This window comes from Vipera ursinii (assembly GCF_947247035.1).
Source record: "Vipera ursinii genome assembly, chromosome: 2".
NCBI classification, from domain to species: domain Eukaryota; kingdom Metazoa; phylum Chordata; class Lepidosauria; order Squamata; family Viperidae; genus Vipera; species Vipera ursinii.
The window spans coordinates 291,578,213-291,601,092 of NC_139513.1; the positions used below are offsets into that span (position 1 = coordinate 291,578,213).

Here is a 22,880-nt window from a genome sequence, read left to right on the forward strand (position 1 = left end):
CGAGTCATAAAAGAGCCAAGGTTGCCTACCCCTGTTTTCTTGTGTCATCCAGGACAATCCCAAGATGGGGAAAGGACAGCAGCCGATGTCTTAAGCTTGATTAACCTAGTTTCCCCCTCTTTTTCCCAATTCCAAAGCCTCTAATCCAGAGTAAGGCATTACCCGGGCATCTGCTTCTACCTTTCCTGGATCCAAATTGGCGTCAGATGGGATTCTGGGAGTTGAAGTCCACGAGTCATAAAAGAGCCAAGGTTGCCTACCCCTGCTTCTTGTGTCATCCAGGACAATCCCAAGATGGGGAAAGGACAGCAGCGGATGTCTTAAGCTTGATTAACCTAGTTTCCCCCTCTTTTTCCCAATTCCAAAGCCTCTAATCCAGAGTAAGGCATTACCCGGCATCTGCTTCTACCTTTCCTGGATCCAAATTGGCGTCAGATGGGATTCTGGGAGTTGAAGTCCATGAGTCATAAAAGAGCCGAGGTTGCCTACCCTTGGACTAGAAGGTTCAGCGTGGTCAGTGTGTGCTGAGCACTGAGGATCAGCCCAGTATTTCCCCACCTGCCCCCCCTTGTTCAGATGTGCCAGGAGAGAGAAAAAAAGCAATTTTTGGATTCAGAGTTTGGCAGCCAGAAAGCCTTTCTGATCATCCAGAGAATCTGAGACTCGGTCCTGTTCTCCTCTGTCTGTGCCGAGAAACAGATCCTTAGGAAAGGACGAGAAGAGAGCAGTTGGGACTCTGTGTCCATCTGTCTGTTGTACGTGTGTGTTCTCATCCAGTCCGCCCTCCTGGCTGCATAACCCCCACTGGAACAAATAAATGGCCCCAGATGTTTAATAGCTGCTCCATTAAGGCGGATGAAAGGCAGAGGCAGAATTGCAGTCTGCATGTTAATGGGATTGCCGGTTCACTCGGTGGTTCATTACATGCATCCAAATCAAACAATCAGAATGGAGCTAGAAGGGTCCTTGGAGGTCATCTAGTCCAGGGCTTTTCAACCTTTTCACCCATTGTACCACTTTTAGGAGATGGCAACATCCGAGTCCCACCAGTCGCCTAGCAAGGGGTCAAAAACTGGATGGCCAAAAAAAAAAAAAAGTGGATGAAGTCCAGGTAGTCCTCGACTTACAACAGTTCGCTTAGTGGCTGCTCGAAGTTACAATGGCACTGAAAAAAGTGCCCCCCCCCCAGCCAGAGCCGAGCAAGACCCCTGCCTGCCCCTCCCAGCGGCGCTCTTCCTCCTGTCCGAGGTTTTCATTGTTGTGAGCATTTCTGTTGAGGATTGGCAGCGGGGGAGAGGTTGGGGGGGAGTGTTTGATTTTTATTTTCCCCCCCTCTGCTGGGTGGTTTGCAGCAGGTTTTGGTCACTTCACATGACCCTGGGACACTGTGACCGTCATAAATATGAATCAGTTGCCAAGCCTCTGAAGGTAAATCACAAGACCCTGGAGATGCTGCAACAATCCAGCTGATTGGCGCTTCTTCTGGGCTCAGAAGTGTCAGGATCAGCACCGAGCTCCAGCTGGATCCTGGCGCTGATCCTGGCGCTTCCGCTGAGCCCTGACAGCCCTGCAGCTCCAGCCGTCTCTCGCTCAGGCCTGTGCGGTGCTACCACATTCCCCACCCCCTCTTCCACTTTTCTAGGATGGTCGCGTACCACCTGTCAGGTGCCAATGTACCACAGGTGGTACCCGTACCACTGGTTGAAAAGCCCTGACGTTTCTGAACGTTTCGTTACCAGACTAGGTAACGTCTTCAGTGGAGTTTAAGGGGTGTCAGTGTTCTGCCGCTTGTAAGAGTTTTGTGTGGTCAGTAGGTCTTGATCTAATCCAACCCCCTGCTCAAACAGGAGACCCTGTGCCATTTCAGACAAATGGCTGTCCAGCCTCTTCTTAAAAACCTCCAGCGATGGAACACCCACAACTTCTGAAGGCAACTTGCGTTCCGCTGGTTAATTGTTTTCACTGTTGGGAAGTTTCTCCATAACTTCAGATTGCTTCTCTCCTTGGTTAGTTTCCATCCGTTGATTCTTGTCTTGCCTTCAGGTGCTTTGGAGAATAGACTGAACCCCCTCCCCTTCTTTGTGGCAGCCCCTCAAATATTGGAAGACTGCTATCATGTCGTTTCCCCCCCCCCCCCCGCAGTCCTTCTTTTCTCCAGACTACCCATAACCAATTCCTGCAACCGTTCTTCATGTGTGCCAGCCACAAAAGGCTGCAGAGGAGGCCGCAACAAGTCCAGGTCACAGCTACTGGTCTTCCTCTCCTCTTGAGCAAGGGCTGGTGAAGACTTGCCATCGGTCAAGGGCCAAGGGGTGAGGGAAGGGAGAGGGGAAGCCAAAGGTTTACCTGAGCGTTGATATTTGGCACATTAAGTGAACGGCTTGTGCCAAGCACTGTGCACGGATGCCAAGTGTCTCCCGCTGGCTGGCAAGTTTTTCCAATCAGCTGCAGTTCTGGATCACCTATCCACATCCTGTGAGCTGCCATCCGTGGCATGGGTGGGAGACGATGTGAGATGGGGCCTGAAGCTGCGGGGGTCTGTATGGGAAGATGTGCATATGGTAGTTACTGGTAGAGGAGAGGGTTTGTAACTCCTGGTTGAATTGTGGGGTCCTTGCTGCTCTCTGGGCTGGGTTGTTTTCTTGCAGACGTTTCATGACCCAACTAGGTAACATCATCTGTCCTGGAAGGCAAGGAGGGTTGTGGAGAGGTGGAGGAGGAGGAGGAGGAGGAGGAGGAGGAGGAGGAGGAGGAGGAGGAGGAGGAGGAGGAGGAGGAGGAGGGAGGAGGAGGAGAACTGTGGGGTCCTTGGTGCTCTCTGGGCTGGGTTGTTTTCTTGCAGATGTTTCATGACCAACTAGGTAACATTATCAGTACTAGAAGGGAGTGGCATTTACTCTCATTTTCTATACTAGTGGCATGTATTGTACAGTATTGAACACGTTGTACATTTCCTTCGGGATGGTGCTGTGTTATAGTTTCATAACAAGGTGTGTATACACACACAGAGAAGAGGTCTCTGGAATGGAACCATTTCAACAGAGAGAAAAAATTAAAGATTTCCTTTTGTCTCTGCACATCCTCTTCAGTGACTGTGGCATTAAATTATACGCTCCGGTAAATCAAGAGTAGCACGTTCCCCTGACCAGGGTGCCCTCGGGATGGGACCTTGCGAATATGAAGAAAGAAAAAAAGGGGGGGGGGATGGCAAAAGGGGAGAATTACTCTCCTCTCAGACGTCACTGACTGCAGTTTCTAGCTGTTGAATTCAAAAACTTGAGAGTTGATACGGGTTGGGAGGAGGAGGAGGAGGAGGAGGAGGAGGAGGGAAGGAAGATGGCAGGTGGAGGAGGAGAGGAGGTAGAAGAGGAAGACAGGAAGAGAAAGAGAAAAAGGAAGAAGGAGGAAGATGAGGAAGAAGAAGAAAGAGAAGAAGAGAAAGAGAGGAGGAGGAGGAGGAGGAGGGAGGAGGAGAGGAAGAAGAGGGGAGGAGGAGTGAGCAGGAGGAGGAGGAAGAAGACAGTAAAAGAGAAAGGAGGGGGGAGGGGGGAAGAGGAGGGAGGAAGAGGAGGAATTCTGGGAGTTGAAGTCCACAAGTCTTAAAGTTGCCAAGTTTGAAGAAAGACCCCTGCTCTAAGGGTACAACGCCGAGTTAAGCGCCCCTTTAGTTAGCTCCAAAGCTCTCACCGAGCAAAGTTGGTGGGCAGGTCTTTTGAAAACTCCTCCCGGCTGAGCCCGTGGCCATGCAGGAGAACGTGTCCCCCAAGAAGGAAGACCAAAAGGACACAGATGGACATCAATTTTCACCCTTCTAATTTATACGCCCGGCTGTGCATTTAAAAATTATGGCCTGGGATGCAAAATAGAAACCCCGTCCAAAACACGTAACGGCACGGAAAGAAGTTGGCCGGAGAAGCAGAACGTGGCAGAGTTGGAAGGGATGCAGAAGATCATCTGTTCCAAGCGTTTGGAGGGTGCGAAAGATCTATAATTCCCCTGTAGTTTCTCAATGTGTACAATGTAATAATTCCCGTGTAGTTTCTCAGTGCAGAAGAAAAGTGAGGAAACGTGTCCAGCCTCGGTCAAAATCTAGAATGCATCAGGAAGGGACCCTCCCATCCCCACCCACCCCTCAATCTGTCTTCAGACTTCATGACTGTTCTCTATTTGTATACAGGTGGCTTTGCCCTAAGAGAGCAAACGATTGAATCAATTTCAGCCTGGCTGTCAATTATCAGCTAAAACTAGTTGAAGAGTATTTGCAACCTTATATTGCCTTTGCCATATAGTTCCTGAGGAGTCGTCGGTGTTCTCTGAGCTTGGTTGTTTCTCACAGATGTTTCACAACCCAGCCAAGGCTACCACTGATGATGTTCCCTAGTTGGGTCATGAAATGTCTGCAAGAAAACAACCCACTTCAGAGAGCACCAAAGACCCCACATTCCTCCTCCTCCTCCTTCTCCTCCCTTCTAGCACTGATGATGTTCCCTAGTTGGGTCATGAAACGTCTGCAAGAAAACAATCAAGCTCAGAGAGCATCAAGAACTCCTCCCCCTCCTCCCCCTCCTCCTCCTCCTCCCCCTCCTCCTCCTCCTCCTCCTGCTCTTCACAAACCCTACTCTCTTCTAGCACTGATGATGTTACTTAGTTGGGTCATGAAACATTCAGAAGAAAACATCCAAACTCAGAGAGCACCAAGCATCCCACAGTTCTCTTCTTCCTCTTCTTCCTCTTCTTCCTCCTCCTCCTCCTCCTCCTCCTCTTCCTCCTCTTCTTCTTCTTCTTCTTCTTCTTCTTCTTCTTCTTCTTCTTCTTCTTCTTCTTCTTCTTCTTCTTTTTCTTTGTCCTCCTCCTCCTCCTCCTCCTCCTCCTCCTCCTCCTCCTCCTCTGTAAATCCCATTCCCTTCTAGCACTGATGATGTTCCCTAGTTGGGTCATGAAACGACTGCAAGAAAACCAACCAAGCTCAGAGAGCACCAAGGAGCAACACCGTTCAGCTCAGAGCTACAAATATTCCTTTCTAGTGGTAATTTCAACTTTGACCTGATTTGCGACTTTGGCTTGCTTTGCACCTAAAACCTAGGAGGGAACTTCATTGTGCCCCCATCTTGACTTTTTTTTTTTGGACCATGCCCTACAGGCCGCCTGCTTTTGTGTGTTTCTGCCCGGTTCCTGAAGGAGCCTAGCAGCCCCCGTCTCCTGGCAGAACCCCAGAAGTCGAGCTCCTTGCTGGAGAAGGAAGAGGGGTCAGGCGGGGTGCGAAACCCGCCTGCAGCTTCCCTCCAGTCTCCGCATCAAAGGGGGGGCTGCAGTTCACCCCTTTCTTGGGTCAGATGGGGTTTTTTCCACACCTGGGTGTCTTCTGCTGCAAGCATCCCCTCTGGCTGCCCCAAACCAAGATTAGCCTAGCCTGGTCTGGCTTGCTGCAAGCTGCTGCTGCAGCGAAGATCACTGACATCGTCAACCCGGTTAGCCACGGTTAGCTCTCTGACTATCTTCGCTTCTGCAAGTTAAACAAGTCGTGGAGGAGCAGGCTGCCTGTTTCACAAAGGGCAGGAGCCGAGGGGGCTTGGATGTCCACATAGCCTCAGAGGGTCACGAGTTTCCTACCCCCCCCACACACACACAACAAATAAAGCACTGTTGTCTCACGCCCAGTTTTGCAGACGTTGCCATTTGGAGTACAACGCCAGCAATTCTCTGGTCCCGCGGCTCAGGTTTCTGCTGCCGGTTTGTATAACAGGAGAAAGCAAAGAAATGGGGTTTAAAAATGGTTGTTCAGCTTCCAGAAGGTAGTTAAAGGCCCCTTGCCATGAAACTGGAGGGTTTGGAGGGTGGGGGAGAGGGGGAAGGGGGGGTGGATGTCCCCATCCTTCACCCAGGTGGAAGAGAGATTCAGAATAACAGAATGACGTAGTCGGAAGGGACCTTGGAGGTCTTCTAGTCCAGTCCCCTGCTCAGGCAGGAGACCCTATACCATTTCAGACAAATGGTTGTCCAATCATTTCTTAAAAGCCTCCAGTGTTGGAGCACCCACAACCTCTGAAGGCAAGCCGTTCCATGGGTTAATTGTTCTCACTGTCAGGAAATTCCTCCTCAGTTCTAGGTTTATTGTCTTCTTGATTAGTTTCCACCCATTTGTGTGGATGGTTCGTGTTGGGGGTGAAGAAGCCCTCTTGATGTGGAGCCCCCATGGGACAGCTGCCCCACATGCTGTGGCTTCTGGGGGGGGGGCAGGTAGGAATGAAAGAGGGGGGAGCTGAGCTGGTTTTAACCTTTATTGTGGTTGGGAATGGGGGTGACTATCTTTAGCTCAGTTGGAGGAGGAGGGTGAAGGAGGCTTTCTGAACGTTTCGTTACCAGACTAGGTAACGTCTTCAGTGGAGTTTAGGGGGTGTCAGTGTTCTGCTGCTTGTAAGAGTTTAGTGCGGTCAGTAGGTCTTGTGATGGGTCTTGTGATGGGTCAGGTGTGGATCAAATGAAGGTCTTGTGATGGGTCAGATGAAGGTCTAGTGATGAGTCAGGTGTGGGTCATGTCAGGTGTGGGTCTTGTGATGGGTCAGATGAAGGTCTAGTGATGGGTCAGGTGTGGGTCAGGTCAGGTGAGGGTCTTGTGATGGGTCTAATAATGGGTCAGGTGTGGATCATGTCAGGTGTGGGTCATGTCAGATGAGGGTCATGATGGGTCAGTTGAGGGTCTTGTGATGGGTCTGGTGTGGGTCATGTCAGGTGTGGGTCTTGTGATGGGTCAGATGAAGGTCTAGTGATGGGTCAGGTGTGGGTCATGTCAAGGTGAGGGTCTTGTGATGGGTCTAATGATGGGTCAGGTGTGGGTCATGTCAGGTGTGGGTAATGTCAGGTGTGGGCCTTGTGATGGGTCAGTTGAGGGTCTTGTGATGGGTCAGGTGTGGGTCATGTCAGGTGAGGGTCTTGTGATGGGTCTTGTGATGGATGAGATGAAGGTCTTGTGGGTCTTGTGATGGGCAGTCACATCAGGGGAGGCTCATTGGTGGGGAACTCTTAGTGGGGGGGAAGGGGGCTTGCGTAGGATGGTTGAGGTTCGGTGCCGTCGCTGGTTGGCTGTGCAATTGATTTGGATCCTGAGGGGTCCGCAGGCTGGTTGCGGGTCGATGTGTCAGAGGATGGAATTGTTTGTGGAGTGCCAGGCTTCGAATCAACTCACGAGCGCAGGCGATGATTTTAGCGTTGCTCCAGTCGAACTGGTGTTGTCAGTGTGGGTAGAGAGAAGGATTTGGGATCGTGGCCTTGGACTGCCAGCTGGTGTTCGTGGATCCTGGTTTTCAACTGACGTGAAGTTGGTCCCAAGTAGAATCAGTTGCAATTGATTTTGTAAATTACATTGGTTCTTTCGTCCTTCTTCTCTCGTCTTTGGTTCTGGATAATTCCTGGCAGAGTATGGCTGTGGCTGTCGGTATTGTTAAATGTGTGGCTATTGTTATTCCTAGAGGTTGGAGAGTTTTGACTGTCATTTGTGTGTGTGTGTGTGTGTGTGTGTGTGTGTGTCCTTTATTGTGGTTTCACCGGCTGTAGCAACCTAGCCCAATTCATCACTCGGCAGTCCTGCGCAAGCCGAACCTCAGAGTTTGTTTGTTTGTTTTATTATATTTGTTTTGTTTTATTATATTTGTATACCGCCCTTCTCCCGAAGGACTCAGGGCAGTGAACAGGGCACATATAAAAAATACAGGATACAAAAATTAAAAAGAATTAAATAGTAGCCCAGCTAAAACAATAGTAGCCCAGCTAAAAACAATTTTTATAACAATATAAAAATCCCCATTAAAACCCCAACATATCCCCATCAGGCCAGGCCGGCTTGTTCAAATAAATGGGTCTTCAGACCGCGTCGGAAGGAGCGAAGGTCAGGTGCCATCCGGAGCTCAACCGGCAGCTGATTCCACAAATCCGGCGCGCCCACAGAGAAGGCCCTCCCCCTGGGGGCCACCAGCCGACATTCTCTGACCGGTGGCACCCTGAGGAGGCCCTCTCTGTGGGAACGCACTGGGCGGAGGGAAGTTGACACCAGCAGCAGGTGGTCCCCGAGGTACTCCGGACCCATGCCATGTAGGGCCTTGAACACCATTACCAAAACCTTGAATCTCACCCGGAAGACAACTGGCAACCAATGCAGCTCGCGGAGCAGAGGTGTGACATGGGAGTATCGGGAGACTCCCAACACGACTCTCGCAGCTGCATTCTGTACCAGCTGGAGCCTCCGAGTGGTCTTCAAGGGAAGCCCCATGTAGAGAGCGTTGCAGTAGTCCAGACGAGAGGTCACGAGCGCATGAGTGACCGTACACAGGGCATCCCGGTCCAGATAGGGCCGCAACTGGCGCACCAGGCGAACCTGGGCGAAAGCCCCCCTAGTCACAGCTACTATATGATCTTCCAGAGTGAGCCGCGAATCCCTAACCAGGTGAACCACATTGAACAAACAGTAGTCTTGTCCTCATTGGGGTGCCTCCTCTTCAGCCCTCTCCAACAACCAAGACACACACACACACACACACACACACACTCACTGTGATTCCAGTTTTGCACAATCGTCCCGTGTGTTCTTTGCAAAGGGGGAAAGAAACGCTGAAAAACTTCGTGCTTCTCTCGTTGCAGGAGAAAAAGGGTCAAGAGGTCCAAAAAGGGCCCGAAGTGGAGATCACAAAACTGGACAAACTCCTGAATTTGGTCAGAGAACCGGCAGCCAAAACCGGCAAATGAGCCACATCCAAACCTGCCCTTCTTCCCGCGGCAGGGAAGCAGCCGAGTCCAGGCGCCAGAACGCTTTGTCCAGGACGGGGGGGGGGACGGTGTGGGCGGCTGCGCGAAAGCGGCCTTTATTTCCAACACAAAGAGGTGTGTTGTTTTTTGTTGTTGTTGTTGTCGTCGTTCAAATGCGGAAAAATAAAAACTGGAGATTTGACACCATCCACCTGCACAAATATCCTCCTTGCCCCGAGGCCCAATTTTGCACAACGAGCCGGCGCGCACGGGCCTCAATCCTCGCGCACTTTGCCAACGCTTCCCCCGCTCGCTTTTAGGGATCTTGCTGGAAAAAAAAAAAGATTCAAAAACTCAAAAAGAGACTTTTCTCTTTTTCTCGCCATCCAGGTCCGGGTTGTCCCAAAGCTGCTTTTTTTTTTTTCTTTTCCCCCTTTCCAAAAGGCGACTGGCCTTCCTGGGTTTACATCTGTGAAAATGTTTCTCTTCTCGCCCAAGAAGCTGCTTCAGAACTTCAGTCGGAATCAAAGAAGCCTCTTCCATGAGAAGCGAAACATTTTTTTGAGGGGGGGGAAAGCCCCCCCCCCAAATGTCCAGTTGCCTTTTGCAGAAAGCACTTTGGGGGCAGCTTTGAGTCAAAGGGACTTGATGGCCACCTCCTCCATGTTGCTCTGCTGGCCATCATCCTGTTCTCTCCCAGCTTCCTTTTTGGGCTGACTTTTCCCCTTTCCCCGTCTATCCCACGGCCCTGTAATTTATATATTTATTTTATTTATTTAATAATATTTATATACCACCCTTCTCCCGAAGGACTCAGGACTTAGGCCAGGTAGATTTCTTTTCTACCTGGCCTAAGTCAGATGTCAGGGCTCTTCAAACTTGGCCCTTTTACGACTTGTGGACTTACAACTCCCAGAATTCCTCAGCCAGCCATGCTGGCTGGGGAATTCTGGGAGTTGAAGTCCACAGCTTGTAAAGATGCTTTGATTGCTACCCCGGGCTTAACTCCCTGTAAACTTTGAGGAGAATCACCCAAAGTCTGTTGGGGATGCAACAGAGACCCCCACACACACCTTGAAAGGAAACCCAGATAGTATTTAGTATTTATTAAATTTGTATACCGCCCTTCTCCCGAGGGACTCAGGGCGGTGAACAGGGCACATATAAATAGAGGATACAAAAATTAAAAACGAATTAAATAATTGCCCAGCTAAAACAGTAACAATATAAAACCCAATTAAAAAAATCCTAACTTCCCCCATCAGGCCAGGCCAGCTTGTTCAAATAAATGGGTCTTCAGACCACGTCGGAAAGAGCGAAGGTCCGGTGCCGTCCGGAGCTCAACCAGCAGTTGGTTCCATAAAGCCGGAGCGCCCACAGAGAAGGCCCTCCCCCTGGGGGACACCAGCCAACATTCTCTGACCGGAGGCACCCTGAGGAGGCCCTCTCTGTGGGAACGCACAGGGCGGAGGGAAGTTGACGCCGCCAGCAGGTGGTCCCCGAGGTACTCCGGACCCATGCCATGTAGGGACTTAAAGACCATTACCAGAACCTTGAACCTCACCCGGAAGACAACTGGTAGCCAATGCAGCTTGCGGAGCAAAGGTGTAACGTGGGAGTACCGGGAAACTCCCAAGACAACTCTCGCGGCCGCATTCTGTACCAGTTGGAGCCTCCGAGTGGTCTTCAAGGGAAGCCCCATGTAAAGAGCATTACAGTAGTCCAGACGAGAGGTCACGAGCGCATGAGTGACCGTACACAGGGCATCCCGGTCCAGATAGGGCCGCAACTGGCGCACCAGGCGAACCTGGGCGAAAGCCCCCCTAGTCACGGCTACTATATGGTCTTCCAGAGTAAGCCGTGAATCTAGGCGGACTCCCAAGTTGCGAGCCCTATCCACGGGGGGGGGGGGGAAAACTCACCCCCCATAGAAAGAGGTGGAATATTTTGAATGTCCCGGGATGCTGGCTAGCCTGCCCCCTGCCCCATTTGCTCCTCTCCATCAGCCCCTCCCCCTCTGTAAAAGGAGTCTTGGCACAGGGGTGTCTGCAAGATGGAAGAACAGGAAGCAAAGCCTGCCCATTGCTTTTGGGGAGACCCTCCTATAGCTCCCCGTTGCCTCGACAGGGGGGGGGCGGAAGAAGGGGGGGAGTTTGCAGCAGCCTTTATGCACACATGGACACAGTGTGAGTGCCAGCTCTTTTACAGGCAGCCCTTGACCTACGAACCACAACGGAGCCCAACATTTCTGTCGCTAAACCAGACCGTTGTTAAATGAGATTTGTCCCCTTTTTACGACCTTGCTGGCTGATTGTTAAGCGGTTAAGTTAGCAACACAGTTCCGGAGTGAATCTGGCTTCTCCATCTGACTTTGCAAAAGGGGAATCAGGTGACCCCGGGGCACTGCAACCGTCATAGATATGAACCTGTGACCGTAGAGATGCTGCAGTGGTTGTAAATGTGAAAAACGGTCACGACTCATTTCCCCCCCTGCCGTTATTTATTTATTTATTTATTTATTTATTTATTTATTTATTTATTTATTTATTTTAATTCCATTTATATCCCGCCCTTCTCCGAAGACTCAGGGCGGCTTACAAGCTTAGCGGTATAAGTTATAACTTTGAATAGTCACTAAATGAACTGTGATAACTTGCGGACACCCTTAGTAGGCCAAGACCCTTTTAACAGCCAGAGGAGCCGCTGGAGGTCCCTTTTAAAAAAGTAAAAAATAAAAAGCACTCCTGTTTTGGAAAATCCAGATTTATTTTATTTTGGAGCCCAGATCCAAGGCAGCTTTGAATGTTTTCAGTTAGAAATGACGTAGTCCTTTATTAGCCAGGAAAGTCAGTCTTGGACAAGGAGGCCATTGAGCACGAGAAGGGGGGGAAAAAACCCGCTTCTGTCTTTGCATCCAAGGAAGCCCCAGGCTCTCTGGTCCAGGGAGACCCCCCCCCTATGGCCCCCACCAAAGGCGGGACAAAAATACGAGAGCCCATCCCAAGCCTTCCACAAGGGTCCTACTGAACACTGACGGGGTCAGCCACTAGTATATATACAAGAGACCAACCCACTGCCTTCTAGCCCTGATGACACTACCTAGCTGGGTCCTGAAACGCCTGCAGGAAAACCTCCAAGCTCAGAGAGCACCCAGGACCCCACAATCCTCCTCCTCCTCCTCTCTGCCAACCCCACTGCCTTCCAGCCCTGCTGACGCTACCTAGCTGGGTCCTGAAACGCCTGCAGGAAAACCTCCAAGCTCAGAGAGCACCCAGGGCCCCATAACCAGCCCCTTCCCTGTACCCCCATCCTAAACACACACAGACCCCGCTTTGGCATGCTTAAATGGGTCTCGTTTCTCGGGACCTTGGAGCTGCCAGCAACTCTGCTCCCTGCCAGGCGGGAGGGGCCCTCTTTGATTTGCTGTCCCCACCTTTCCTCCGCATTCATCCCCTGCCTCTCTCGGAGCTGACCCAGGGCTTAAGGGCAGTGAGCCCCGGGTCCCCGACTCAGCTTCCCCTGGGGCACTATCACCTGGAGATGAAAACCAAAGTCCAAGGAAGAGGTGGGAGACCAAGAATCAATCCTGCCCTCCCCCCGGGGGCAACCGAGCGAGGTTCCTTTGCCAGAGTGCACCCCTCTTCTCTTCCCCGCCCGATGCCTCGCCTGCGTCCGAGTTCCCATCCTTGGACCAACCCTGTCCTGCTGCTACTGCTGGTTGCCTTCGGGCCTCTCTCTCTCTCGGCTAGCTGGGAGGAGAGCAGGAGAGAACCTCTTTGGGGCCTGCAGAACCACCAAAGGCTGGCGTCAGAGGAAGGACTCCAAGCTGCTCTTCCACGGCTGGGCTGGCCGACCATGGCTGTGAAGCCTTGAATGCTGGCAGATTGGTTCCAGCTGGCTTTTCTGCCTGGCTGGTCCTCTCGGTTCCCCAGCCTCACCGCAGTCGCCCGCCTCCATGGCACCGAGACGCCGCCAGTCCACGCAAGGCGAAAGCGGCAGAAGCAAGGCAGCACAGCCCTGGGCTACGTCAGGGCTGCAGCAGGTACCTCTCTTCGTTGCCCCTCTCGTCCGACTCGGAAGGCGGACTCTGATCGGGACAGGATGGCGTCCGGCAGGCCTTGCAAAGGATGAGCAGCAGTGCCAGGACAAGGAAGGCAATGAGGCAGTTGAAGGTGATGGCAATCACGGCCCCGGTGGAGAGGCCTGCCCCCATGCTGGGTCCCCGGCACGGCGGGAGGAAGAGGATGGTCGGGACCCTGTTGGGGGGGGGGAAACGAAGATCCTTGTCCAGGTGGGTCCTTCTGAGCAGGGCCACAAGGTAGAGGCCTCCTGGGTGGCAGGTCCTCTTCAAAGGCCAGGATGGTTGCCAACCTATCAAGCCATCCAGAATTAACAGAATAAGAATCGGAAGGGACCCTTGGAGGTCTTCTAGCCCAACCCCCTGCTCAAGGCAGGAGATCCTATGCCATTCCGGACAAATGGCTGTCCGATCACTTCTTCAAATCCTTAAAAATACGGCAGGTTCTCCTGGGACACCGAGGCGGTTCAAAGGAAGAGCAGAAACCGATCAGGAGGATGGACTACGGAGTAGTTCTTCTGGCCTCCTTCATCCCCAGAAGTAGCTAAGACTCACCTGCAAGAAAAGAAAAAAGCTGAATTCCGAAGGGATTCCCCACCTGAGCCAGTTAGATTAGTGTTCCTCAAGCTTGGGCACTTTTTAAGTTTTGCTGGCTGGGGAATTCTGGGAGTTGAAGTCCACGCCGCTTAAAGTGCCCAGGTTTGAGAAACGCTGCATTAGATACAGCAGCAATTTGCACCACATCAGCTTTGGCTATGGTGGCATTTTCAGCTGGGTTAAATAAACCTCAATCTACTCAATTTCAGCTACTGGGTTCTCCAGATCTGGCTTTGCGCTTGGCGCATGTTGCAGGCATGTGGCCCCCACATGCACAGCACCGTGCCCTGAAATTAAACTCATTTTACACCCCACACCTGTAAACTAAATCTCAGGCACTCCCCAGTGGTGAAAGAGACACCGGTACATGGGTTGACCATGTAAAGAATAATAGAACAGCAACATTGGAAGGGACCTTGGAGGTCTTCTAGTCCAACCTCCTGCTCAAGCTGCAAATCCTATAGCATTTCGGACAAATGGTTGTCTAGTCGCTTCTTAAAACCTCAAGTGATGGAGCACCCACAACTTCTGAAGGAAAATCATTCCACCGATTAGTTACCAGAATAACAAAATAACAAGAGTTGGAAGGGACCTTGGGTTTTACCTAATCTGTATTGTACCTTTGGTTTTTCCTGCCCAGATGTAAAACCTAGTTTTTCTCCACATTAAATTCCATTTGGTGTGGACTTTTGATTCCCAAAATTCCCCAGCCAGCAAAATATTGCTAAGCAAGGTGGCGAAGAGATTTGTGGCCAAATTTACGACCTTTTTGCCGTGGTTGTTAAGCAGATCGATGCAGTTCAGTGAATCACACGGTCATTAAATGAATCCAGCTTCCGCCCCCCCCCCAAATTGACTCTGCTTGTCAGAGGACAGCTGGGACGGTCACCAAAGGCGAAGATGAAAACCTGGGACGTAGCAACGGTGGTAAATACCTGCTAGTTGCTGTTTCTCAATTTTGATCATGTGATTGTGAGTTGCTGCAGGATGAGGACCGGTCCTAAAACTCTCTTTTTTCCAGTGGCCTTGTAACTCTGAACAGTCCTTAAATGAACTCAGGACACTTGTAGACAGAACTTTTGCAGGCAAAGTGCTGTTGAACCCATGGCTCTATAATGGCATTGACTTTAGAAAGAGTACAGAGAAGAGCAACAAAGATGATCAGGGGACTGGAGGCTAAAACATATAAGGAATGGCTGCTGGAATTGGGTATGCCTAGTTTATGAAGAGAAGGACGAGGGGGGACATGATAGCAGCCTTCCAGTATCTCAGGGGCTACCACAAAGAAGAGGGAGTCAAGCTATTCTCCAAAGCACCTGAAGGCAGAACAAGAAGCAACGGATGGAAACTAATCCAGGAGAGAAGCAACGTGGAACTAAGGAGAAACTTCCTGACAGTTAGAACAATTAACCAGTGGAACAACCTGCCTCCAGAAGCGGTGAATGCTCCAAGACTGGAAGTTTTTAAGAAGAGACTGGACAGCCATTTGTCTGAAATGGTACAGGGTTTCCTGCCTGAGCAGGGGGTTGGACTAGATGGTCCCTTCCAACATCATCATCATCATTATTACTATTATTATTACTATTATTATTACTATTATTATTATTATTATTATTATTATTATTATTATTATTATTATTATAAAACTTTTATTCATAAAACATGGAATTCAGTCAACTGAACACTGACTGGCACTAATGGTTGACACAGGTTGCTGCCAGCATCCTAGATATCAGCCAGGTATCTCCTTAAAAAGTAAGATGTTCCGAGTAGTGCAGTATTATTATTATTATTATTATTATTATTATTATTATTATTATTATTATTATTATTATTATTATTATTATTATTATTATCATCCTGTCCCTTTCTTTGGCATCTGTTTGTCCATGTGGTGACATCTCTGGACTCTGGATTTGAATTTGAGGCCAAGTCATCCCAAAGTTGGCTCAGATCCCTGCTTGAGAAACTCAGAATTTGGTGCTGATGTTGCCCAAGCGATCCAAGCTGAAAGGGCTCTTGAGAGTTGGCACCTATGCCTGCCCCACTATCTTGTGAGGAACTCTTTCCTTTTTCCCCCCAAACCTTTTATTTTTATTCAAAAAGTTAAAATAAAAAACTTCCAAAGAAAAGGCAAAAAAGGATATCTATATCATCTATATCTATATCTATATCTATATCTATATCTGTCTGTCTGTCTGTCTATCTATCTATCTATCTATCTATCTATCTATCTATCTATCTATCTATCTATCATCTATCTATCTATCTATCTATCTACACACACACAAAATAATTGTTTTTTTTAACTGATTAGATAACCTTTATTGTCATTTTTTTTCCTGTGGGCACGATGGTGCAGATTAAAAATGAAATCTAGTTGCTGCCTCTCAAGGTGTACCCATACATAACACACATTTAAACATACTATATACAATACATGTATAGACCTACACCCTTACATACTATAAGTAACATATAAAATCTGCACATTTTTTTAAATAAAAAAATGTCTTGTGTGTTTAGTTTTTTGTATTTGTGAGCAGCTCTTCCCGACAGCCCCGAGGCGAAACTGCCCAAGGAGCGGGGCGTTCTCAGGGCTGTGGTACTTAGGGTCAGCCGCTGGCATGCTTTCCTTGGGATGTGAGCTTCTTGTGGCTTGGAAAAGACAGGAACTCTGTCTGCCTCCTTCATCCCACTTTGACTAATGGTGCCATCACACAGTGATGCAGAAGCCACTTTGGTCTAGGGCAGAGGTAGGCAACCTTGGCTCTTTTATGACTCGTGGACTTCAACTCCCAGCATTCCTGAGCCAGCCATGGCTGGCTCAGGAATACTGGGAGTTGAAGTCCACGAGTCATAAAAGAGCCAAGGTTGCCTACCCCTGGTCTAGGGGGTGAAGACACCAGGCTAGAAGCCAGGAGACCCTGAGTTTTAATCTTGCCTTGGGCATGAAAGACATCTGGGTGACTTTGAGCCAGTCACCAGGAGACGCTGAGTTCTAGTCCTGCCTTGGGCATGAAAGCTGTCTGGGTGTCTTTGAGGGAATCTCTCTCTGGCTGCCTGGGGGATTCTAGGAAATTGAAGATTACACGAATCGAGAATCAGCGGTCCAGCCCATAATTTCCTCAAATGAGCTGATGGATTAAAGAAAGAATGTGTCTCTCTCTGTGTGTGTGTGTGTGTCTTGGTGGTGGTGGTGTGGTTTACAAAGGATGGCCTTGTGTTGTGAATCTCTCTTGGTTACTGGAAAAAAGGCTGCATTGTGGCTTATGAATGACCCCATTGAAGTTGATCTTCTGTCTTGACAAGTATTTGGAGGGCCTGGCACGACTCAGATGGACCCCGGGGTGTGTGTCTGTCACATGGCAGAGGCCCTTGGCAGGAACAGCTCTCACCCTCCCTAAAAACACACACCGCCCTGGTTAGTGGCCGGTGTGCCAGTGTGCCCTGGGTTCATTTGTCGAGCACTCCTAGGCTGCACCAACAGAGGGTTAGAAGCAAGATCACGTGAAGCGTTAATGCCACTTTATAATAGCAATTATATAGCAGCCCATAGTGCTTTACAGGATGGCTTAGAGTGTCTGTAATGCCCACCACCACACACCAATCTGGATCCTCAAGGTAAAAACCACACTTAGAATATTATATCCAGGTTTCATTGCCACTAAATAAAAAAAGTTGAGACTCAAAAGATTGCAGAGAAGAGCAATAAAGATAATTAGGGGGCTGGAATTGGGCATGTCTAGTTCTAGAGAAAAGAAGGATTAGGGGTGACACGATAGCAGTCTTCCAGTATTTGAGGGGCTGCCACAAAGAAGAGGGGGGGGTCAACCTATCCTCCAAAGCACCAGAAGGCAGGGCAAGCAGCAACGGATGGAAACTAATCATGGAGAGAAGCAACCTGGAATTAAGGAGGAATTTCCTGACAGTGAGAACAATTAACCAGTGGAACAGTTGTGGGTGCCGCATCACTGGAGGCTTCAAAAAGAGACTGGGCAACCATTTGTCTGAAATGATATAAGACTTCTGCTTGAGCAGGGGGTTGGACTAGAAGACCTCCAAGGCCCCTTCCAACTCTCTTATTCTGTTATTGTCGAGAGGGCATTGGGTTGCAAAGCCCAGAAATAAATCTATTTTTTTAATTTGTTAGCTTACCGTGGTGGCCTTTTGATGCTCGACTATATTGCAGGTGTAAGGCATCGAGAGATCCCAGATTGCATAGGATGGGAAACCAATTTTAAAAATGCTTTTTTACGTGGTTGGCTCTTGGAGTTAGGATTTGCTATTTTTTAATTGCATGTACCACTGCAAGCGGGATCAACTCGAACTCACTACCTCCCACGACCTGGGAAAACAACTCTGAAGCTTATTTCCAGGGGAAAGGCTCTCCTAATCTTGAGCTTCCACAGTTTTCTGGTCCACCTCAACCCAGAAAACCCCGCAAATAAATTCTAGTCTTCAACCTACGACCACAATTGAGCCCAACATTTCTGATAACAGTCGTTAAGTGAGTTTTGCCCCTTTTTACGACTTCTCTTGCCACGGTTGTTAAGCGAATCACTGCAGCTGTTAAGCTAGTAACACAATTCTTAAGTGAATCGGGCTTCCCCATTCTTTGCTGGTCAGATGGGGATCACATGACCCCGGGACACCGCAGCCGTCATAAGTACGAGTCAGTCGCCAAGCGTCTGAATTTTGATCACATGACCCCCGGGACACTGCAACCATCATAAGTACGAGTCAGTCACCAAGTGTCTGTATTTTGATCCCGTGAGCGCGGGGATGCTGCAACGGTCATAAGCGTGAAACTGGTCATAAGGCACTTTCTTCAGTGCTGTTGTGACTGAATGGTCACTAAACGAATGATTGTTACGTCAGGGACTAGCTATATTTCCAGTACAACTGCACAGACTTTCTACTAAGCTGCTCCAGCAGATCTCACAAAAGACACATACAGAAAGACACACGCACACACACAGAGTGGCACTTGTGGCATCCACCAAGGATAGTTCAGCCCCTCCCCCATCGCACGACAACCATATGGGGTACATTTGAGCGCTCTCAGGGTAGGAAATGACGGGAGCCGGGACTCTTGCTTTGCCCGCCTCACCCAGAATGCAACCTGTAACTTTAAGGAAACAAAAGAGGGGTGTCTGTGAGTGTGTGTGTGTGTGTGTGAGAGAGAGAGAGAGAGAAAGAGAGAGAGAGAGAGAGAGAGAGAGAGAGATGTAGGAGGTTTGCTTGTGGACTAGTAACTTCAAGAGGAGTTCTAGAAAAGCCTAAAGCCTCAAAAGGCCCCTTTGCCATCTCTGTGATACCTGCAAGTCTTCTACATGTGTGAAGTACTGCCAGGGGACTCCTTCTAGGATGCGATTTGGGGCAGAATTTCCGAAATGTTCCCGGGGCAGGCGGGGCCCCTTGGCGCCGGGATCAGAAGGGCTGTGCCACCCCTACCTCGCTTCCTTCTCCCAGCCTCAGGCCAGCGAGGGATGGGAGACCACGAGGAAATCCCAGCTGGAAGCATTGTGGAAGAAGCCGCTGACCCCCTCCCCTCTCCAAAGGGTCCCGAGGAAACAACCCGGGTTGGGGGGGGGGGTGTCCCGAAATCCCAGAGTGGATCTAGGCGCAAAGAGGAACCGCCCCCCCTTTTCTTCCTTCCTTCCTTTTTTTTAACAGCTGAGAAACTTGGCACAACTTTGAGCCCCGATTCGCTTTCCGGCCCGAAGCGAAGCGTCCCGGCCCGGCTCGACCTTGCAGGAGGGACACCCCGAGGTCCAGAAGTCGTGCCCCGCCAGGGCACCGGGACCCTCCCGCAGTCGCGACTGCAATGCGAGCCCCACTCCACGCCGAGGCTTCCCAGCCAGCACCTTTCCCCCCTCCCCCGCCCCCGGGAAGGGGCCGAGCGAGCCTCCAGCAGCAGGGATAGTCTATCTGCGAGGCTCCCCCCCCCCGGGAAAGACCGCCGCTTCGGGGCTCGGCAGGTGCGGGTTCCGGCCGAGAAAGGGCCCGATCCTCCGCCCCGCGCCCTCTGCACTGGCTCAGAGGCACGCTCGCCACTCTCCGCGTCCCCGCCCCGCCTACTTACGGGAGCCACCGGCCGCCGACTCGGGAAGCCGCCGCCGCCGCCGCCTCGGCTCGCCTGGCCAGGCTGGGCCGGGTCGGGGGCGCCGCCGCTGATCCCCGCCCCTGCGTGCCATTGGCTGCGGGCGGGCCCGGGGAGCGCTGATTGGCCGCCCGCGCCGGCTCCCCCTCTCTGCACGTGAGCCGCCGCTGGTCGTGTGAACGCGCCTGGGAAGCCGCCCCGCGCCGGGGATGCGATCGCAGGCCAGCCTTCCGACCCAGGCCGGCCCGAGCCGGAGGATGCGTAGCGTAGCGGTGTCCGCTTCGCTGCTCGTGTCCCCCGGGAGCTGGCTTTGCAGGGCAGGGTGTTTTGGAGCATGTGCAGAGCTCTGGCGGGCCCGGAGGAGGAGGGAGGGGGGTGGAGGAGGAGAACTATGGGTGCTCTCTGAGCTGGGTTGCAGACGTTTCATGGCCCAACTAGGTAACATCATCAAGGTCAGAAGGGAGTGGGGTTTGCTGAGGAGGAGGAGGAAGAGGAGAAGAGGAGGAGGAAGAGGAAGAGAGGGGGAGGAGGAGAAGAAGAAGGAGAAGAGGAGGAGGAGGAGAAGAAGAAGAGGAGGAGAAGAGATGGAGCATCCAGGACTCTTGGCCCATTTGCCTGCGAAGGGGCCCAGCTGTGGAACATGGGTTGCCTTTGCCTAGCCCTGCAAAGAGGCCACTTGGCCCTGGAGGTCCCCCTTGAGCGAAGCCCCCCCCCGCGGAACCCGCTCAGCCCTCTGGGGATCCCCTGTAAGGCCGAGCGGCCATCTTGACTTCTTTGACCACAGGAGGGAGGGGAAGGGCGTGCCTTGGGACAAGGGACAAAGTTGGCTGGAGCAGGAAGGCCCGGTTGGGTCGAGCAAGCCAGTTCTGAAAGAGGCTCATCCGGTTACAGAACTGACCCCTTGTCTGGGTCTGGGCCGGACCTTGAACCCCGGACTGCCGATGGCTGTAGCCTTCACCCGGCACTCAGGCTAAGCCCTGACGTGGGTAGGAGGGCAAGGGAGATGGCTGCTGGGTGAAGAAGCGGGGGGGGGAGGGGCGGAGCGATGCCAGGTGTTCTCTGCGGGGTCCAGCTGAAGATGGCTGACCTTTGTCTCTGGAGGGAGATGCCAAAAGGCAGCCAGGAGCTGTTTGCCCGGTTGAGTGCCAGGGCTGGGGTCATGCCAGGAGGAGCAGCATGGAAGGTGCCAGGTAGTGCCTGATAAAAGTGGGTGCCAGAAAAGATACTGCCCCCCCCTCCTCCCTCCTTCCTAGCACTGGTGTTATCTAAATGGGATATGAAATGTCTGCAAGGAAACAGCCAAGCTCGGTGCTAAGGATCTTCCCTTTCCCAGTGGAACAGCCGCCCTTCAGAAATTGTGGGTGCTCCATCACTGGAGGAGTTTAAGAAGAGAGTGGACAGCTATTTGAAATGATATACGTTCTCCTACTTGAGCAAGGGGGCTGGACTAGAAGACCTCCGAGGTCCCTTTTAGATTCCATTCCATTTCCTTCCTTCCTTCCTTCCTTCCTTCCTATCTCCTTTCCCTTCTTTCTTTTTCTTTCTTTCTTTTTCTTTCTTTCTTTCTTTCCTCCCTCCCTTTCCTTTTTCTTTCTTTCTTTCTTTCTTTCTTTCTCTTTCTTTCTTTTCCTTCCTCCCTCCCTTCCTTCCTCTTTCCTTTCTTTCTTTCTTTCTTTCTTTTCCTTCCTCCCTCCCTCCTTTCTTTTTCTTTCTTTCTTTCTTTCTTTCTTTTCTTTCTTTCTTTCTTTCTCTTTTCCCTCCCTCCCTCCCTCCCTTCCTCCTTTCTTTCTTTCTTTTCCTTCCTCCCTCCCTTCCTCCTTTCTTTCTTTTCCTCCCTCCCTTCCTTCCTCCCTCCCTTCCTTCCTTCCTTCCGAGCAGATGAGGGTCCCAGACCACAGAGCCAGCGAGGAGAGCGACTCTCTCTGACTCCCACTATTCTTTATAGCAAGATTCTGGAAATGTTGGAAGTGTCTGATTCTCAGTCTCTCAGAAGGGTGTTGGTGTCAGACAAGCAGCCTTCGGGACAGGGGGTGTCGTCTGTCTGCAGGAAGGGAGTCAGAAAGTCAAGATGGTCAAGGAGGAACCAACCTGGAACTAAGGAGAAATTTCCTGGCAGTGAGAACAAATTATCAGGGAAACGACTTGCCTTCAGATTTCGTGGGTGCTCCACCGCTGGAGGTTTTTAAGAAGAAATTAGACAACCCTTTGTCTGAAATGGCATAGAGTCTCCTCCTCAAGCAGGGGGCTGGACTAGAGGACCTCCAAGGTCCCTTCCAACTCTGTTATTCGGTTTTCCTGATGTGAATACATCATTAAATAAAATGGCATTTGCCCTCTTTCCCAAGGTAAAGGTAAAGGTAAAGGTAAAGGTTCCCCCGCACATGCGTGCTAGTCGTTTCCAACTCTAGGGGCCGGTGCTCATCTCCGTTTCAAAGCCGAAGAGCCAGCGCTTGTCTGAGGACGTCTTCGTGGTCCTGTGGCCGGCATGACTAGACGCCAAAGGCGCACAGAACGCTGTTACCTTCCCACCAGAGTGGTCCCTATTTTTCTACTTGCATTTTTACGTGCTTTCGAACTGCTAGGTTGGCAGAAGCTGGGACGAGTAACAGGCGCTCACTCTGTTTACGCGACCCCCCAAACTGCCAACCTTCTGATCGACAAGCTCAGCGTCCTAGGCCACTGAGCCACCGCGTCCCTTCTCTTTCCCAAACATCGTCCTAAAATGGAAGACTCTAACCAGGAAATGTTAGAAAAACAAAGGGAAACCATGAGAAGGAGGCTTTGGTCTTCTTTGCTTATTTTAATTTATTTATCCCATTTTTAAACTGGCCATCTCCCTCCCTCCCACTTCCTTTAAAAGCTTTGGATAACAAGATTGGGCAAGGATTACCCTAACTTAACTGTCTGCCTTCTTTGCTCACCCTCCAGGAGCTGTATAAAAATGAGGCATTCCATTAAGAAATTGCAAAATAGAGGCTTTTCCTGAAAAAAATGTCCTTGGCTTTCCAGGCCACAGGAAAAACTTTGATGGCCAAGGCGTCTGGAAGACATCTCTGACTAGAGGGGGAAAACCATGGGATAAAATGCCAGCGAGTCCCCCTGTCAATAATTCGATGTGACACTGGCCTACATTTTCCCGCACGCGCCTGTTGACGCAAACATTGCTCGGTCTGGGACCGTTCGGCTCCCCCCTTGAGTTGCCCAGCAGTCACCAGAGCTGAGAATTGCACTTTCACCCCAAAGGCAGATTTTGAAGGTTAGAGGAAACCTGGGACGACCTGAATGAATGAAACAGAGGTCTTCATAAATAGACTGGTGTGTCCGGCTTCTCAGCCCAGATTCAGGCAAAGCAAACAGAGGCAC

At 50.8% G+C, this 22,880-nt stretch overlaps 2 protein-coding genes across 2 annotated transcripts in view; one reads left to right on the top strand and one right to left on the bottom strand.

Moving 5' to 3' along the window:
- DNAI1 (dynein axonemal intermediate chain 1) overlaps positions 1–8,935 on the top strand; it is a 145,687-nt gene extending 136,752 nt beyond the window's left edge. Inside the window, exon 20 of the mRNA XM_083351186.1 lies at positions 8,632–8,935. Coding sequence (XP_083207312.1) covers positions 8,632–8,736 — 105 coding nt within the window. The 3' untranslated portion in view covers positions 8,737–8,935. The remainder of the gene's footprint in view (positions 1–8,631) is intronic.
- A 2,587-nt stretch (positions 8,936–11,522) lies between these two features.
- Positions 11,523–19,543, bottom strand: ENHO (energy homeostasis associated). Its single transcript, XM_083354921.1, has 2 exons — positions 19,500–19,543; positions 11,523–13,369 (listed from the first exon to the last, which is right to left on the bottom strand). Exon 2 carries the CDS (start codon positions 12,947–12,949, stop codon positions 12,764–12,766), a length of 186 nt encoding a protein of 61 aa, XP_083211047.1. The 5' UTR covers positions 12,950–13,369; positions 19,500–19,543; the 3' UTR covers positions 11,523–12,763.
- Between the last annotated feature and the right edge of the window lie 3,337 nt (positions 19,544–22,880).